Consider the following 3,611-nt stretch of genomic DNA (forward strand, 5'->3'; position numbering starts at 1 on the left):
AGTCAGGCTTGATTTTTAATAATCTTTTCCTGTTAAATAAATCAATCAAATCAAATCAAGCGGATTGCGGCTCGGGTGGTCGCTGAGGCAAAAACTCAGGCGTGGGAAGAGTTCGGAGAGGCCATGGAAAAAGACTTCCGTACGGCTTCGAGGCGATTCTGGTCCACCATCCGGCATCTCAGTGGGGGAAAGCGGTTTGCCACCATCACTATTCATGGTAGGGATGGTGCGCTGCTGCCCTCAACTCGGGACGTTGTGAATCGGTGGGCGGAATACTTCGAGGACCTCCTCACTCCTACAGACACGTCTTCCATGAGGAAGCAGAGCCTGCGAACCCTGGGACGGACTCATCAATCTCTGGTTCTGAGGTCACGGAGGTGTTTAAAAAGCTCCTCGGTGGCAGGGCGTCGGGGGTGGATGAGATTCGCCCGGAGTTCCTTAAGGCTCTGGATGTTGTGGGTTGTATTGGTTGACACGACCCTACAATATCCCGTGGACATCAGGGGCAGTCCCCCTGGATTGGCAGACCAGGGTGGTGGTCCCCCTATTTATAAAGGAGGACCGCTGAGTGTGTTCCAACTATAGGGGGATCACACTTCTGAGGCTCCCTGGTAAGGTCTAGAAATGGATGGATGGATGGATAGAAGCAACATGTTAAAAAGTTGGAACACAATGAAGCGTGAGAACTGAGAGCAGCTGCTGCAGGTCGTGGAGGGAATGTGGTCTAATAAAGGGTTCTAGCTGATAAACACCTGGAGCCTATTGCTGGATTCTTTTGTTACATGACGAATCAAATGTTTTCAACTTTGGGAGAATTCTGGACTGTAAGGCTGTCAGTTCAGCACCTGGACTCTACCAGACAGCCGTGTTGTAGTAATGGGTGCAGAATGCTGTTAAACCTGTATAAACTTTTCAGCACTGATGAGGCCTTTCCAGGTGTGTAAGTGGTCCATGGCAGCAGCACTAATGCAACCCCATACCATCAGAGGCAGGCTTTCAATTGCTCCAACAACAGCTTGGATGGTCCCTTTCTTTACTTCAGAGAACGGAGCCTTTCCAAATGTCACTGTCAGAACGATGAGCCACCCTGGCCCATGGACCAAGATGCCATCTTTACTTTTAGGGTACTGATGAAGAATAGAGGCTCAGAAACAACTATGTGTGTCTTAGTTAGAAAAAGTTCAGAGTGCTGATGGAAGAGCTGTGCTGTTTGAGGACATCTGGAGTGGCAGAAAAGTATGTTAGACTGGTACAGGACATGTATGAAGACAGCAGGACATGTCCACAGGAGGGACAGTGGGTGAATTCGTAGAAGAATGTTAGAGATTCAGCTGCCAGGAAAAGATGCAAAACTTCTTAAATATAAAAAAATGTGTTCAAGTCTGTTGTGGTTCACTACTGCTGGAAAACCAAGAAATGAGACATAACTTTTTCATTTAAACAAAAAAAAGGTAGAAACAGACCTGGAAGTTTGTGCAGGTGTAGAAGTCCTTGTCAATGCTGCTCTCCAGGATGACATTGCGTTTGTTGGTATTGGCAGAGTTCACATTTGGAGTAGAGTTCACATTTGGAGTAGTGTTCACATTTGGAGTAGTGTTCACATTTGGAGTAGAGTTCACATTTGGAGTAGTGTTCACATTTGGAGTAGTGTTCACATTTACAGTAGAGTTGTCATGTACAGTAGAGTTGTCAATTACAGTAGATTTGTCATTTAGAGTAGAGTTGTCATTTAGAGTAGAGTCCACGTTTAGAGTAATGCTCAGGACGAGTGTCTCTGTGGGATTGCTGATCTGAGCACACAAGACCTCCTTGTTCCCTCCCGTCAGTCTGGAGCTCACCGTCACTGTATAAATACTGAAGAGACAAAACAAAAGAAGGTTTATAAAGATCTGGACATCACCTCAAGTGTCCGGTAGCAGAAGAGCTGAAAACAATGTCATCCACTAAAATATTTTAATGCAATCTTACCACTGGAAGCACTTTATACAGTCTGTAACTTTTATTAAAAAACATCTAAAAGAAAAAAAAATGTCTAAATGATTTGAAACTCAACTGTCACATTGCTACAACAGTTTAAACATTAAGAAATCTGAGAATATCTACTGAATTTAATTCATACAAAAGATTGAACTTGATTACACTGAAATGTATTTTGCTTAAGAACTCTGTTAGAAAACACTTACAGGAATGATCATTACCTGCTTTTCAGTTCAGTTTGAAACTAAAATCATTTTATGATGAAAAGGAACAATTCAATTCACACCAAACCTAACTAGTAAAATTAACCATTACTGGTCTATAGTTAACTCTAACCAGAACAAGAATTTAATTCATACCATACCTCCAAACCTAACTAGTAAAATGAATCATTACTGGTCTGTAGTTAACTCTAACCTGAACCAGAACTTAACTCACACCATACCTCCCAACCTAACTAGTAAAATTAACCATTACTGTGAAGAAATTTATAGTTATTACAGATTAGTACTGATGGTCAGTCTGACGCAGAGGAGATGGAACAGTGCTGAGGACTTGTTCCCAACGGTGGGCTAAGTTCTGGAACCTCTGGCCCCGATTAGAATAAACACAGCTGACCTGGTTGGTATTTGACAATAGTTCGATTTCTGTTTTCTATTTTGATTGGGGTGGAATAAATGAATCATATTACTTTATATCAGGGATGGGATGTTAAAAATTTTCCACATTGTGCTGTATCGCTTAGAGTAATTTTCATACACATTTGTGCCTTAATGCGAACATTTAGCTTATTATAAATTTCTTATTTTATTTCACATGATTTGGTCATGTGAAAAGGGGGATTGAAGAAATTTATAGTTATTACAGATTAGTACTGATGTTAGAAGCACAACACTAGATTATTAGGGTTTCCTTTTTTATAATGGTTGATCTATTATGTGTTAATTGATATAGAGTAATTACATGTCTGAATCATAAACAACATATAAGTGAAATGTTATGATAACATTAGGTTGAGATTTTTGGATGAATGCCTGTGATTCAGCCGTAGGTCAGTAGGGGGCGAACTCAGGCATTGAAGAATCAAGTATAAAAAGATGTACTTCCTGGCTTTTGGCCAGTGTGGTTTTCCTTGTCAGCCCGGTGACAGTTAAACCTCACTCGGTTTTCAGAATTCTGGTGTATGATTTTATTCCTACCACTAATCATTTTATTTAACAAAGGTGTTTTCATCTTGAATTCAGTCATATTGAACACATATTTTTCTTACAACTGGTCTATAGTTAACTCTAACCTGAACCAGAACTTAATTCACACCATACCTCTAAACCTAACTAGTAAAATTAACCATTACTGGTCTATAGTTAACTCTAACCTGAACCAGAACTTAATTCACACCATACCTCTAAACCTAACTAGTAAAATTAACCATTACTGGTCTATAGTTAACTCTAACCTGAACCAGAACTTAATTCACACCATACCTCTAAACCTAACTAGTAAAATTAACTATTATTGGCCTATAGTTAACTCTAACCTCAACCAGAACTTAATTCACACCATACCTCTAAACCTAACTAGTAAAATTAACTATTATTGGCCTATAGTTAACCCAACCTGAACCAGAACTTAAC

General features: G+C 40.1%; 1 protein-coding gene across 1 annotated transcript in view; it reads right to left on the reverse strand.

Annotated features, from left to right (window-relative positions):
* The window catches only part of LOC106535820 (alpha-2-macroglobulin), a gene marked incomplete at its 3' end in the record, with an annotated part of 10,413 nt that overhangs the window by 6,450 nt on the left and 352 nt on the right, over nucleotides 1-3,611 (reverse strand). The window contains 1 exon segment of the mRNA XM_014032925.1: nucleotides 1,464-1,854. Within this exon segment, the coding sequence (XP_013888379.1) occupies nucleotides 1,464-1,854 (391 nt within the window).

The sequence above is a fragment of the Austrofundulus limnaeus genome, unplaced genomic scaffold (genome assembly GCF_001266775.1).
Source record: "Austrofundulus limnaeus strain Quisiro unplaced genomic scaffold, Austrofundulus_limnaeus-1.0 Scaffold1577, whole genome shotgun sequence".
Classification (NCBI taxonomy): Eukaryota; Metazoa; Chordata; class Actinopteri; order Cyprinodontiformes; family Rivulidae; genus Austrofundulus; species Austrofundulus limnaeus.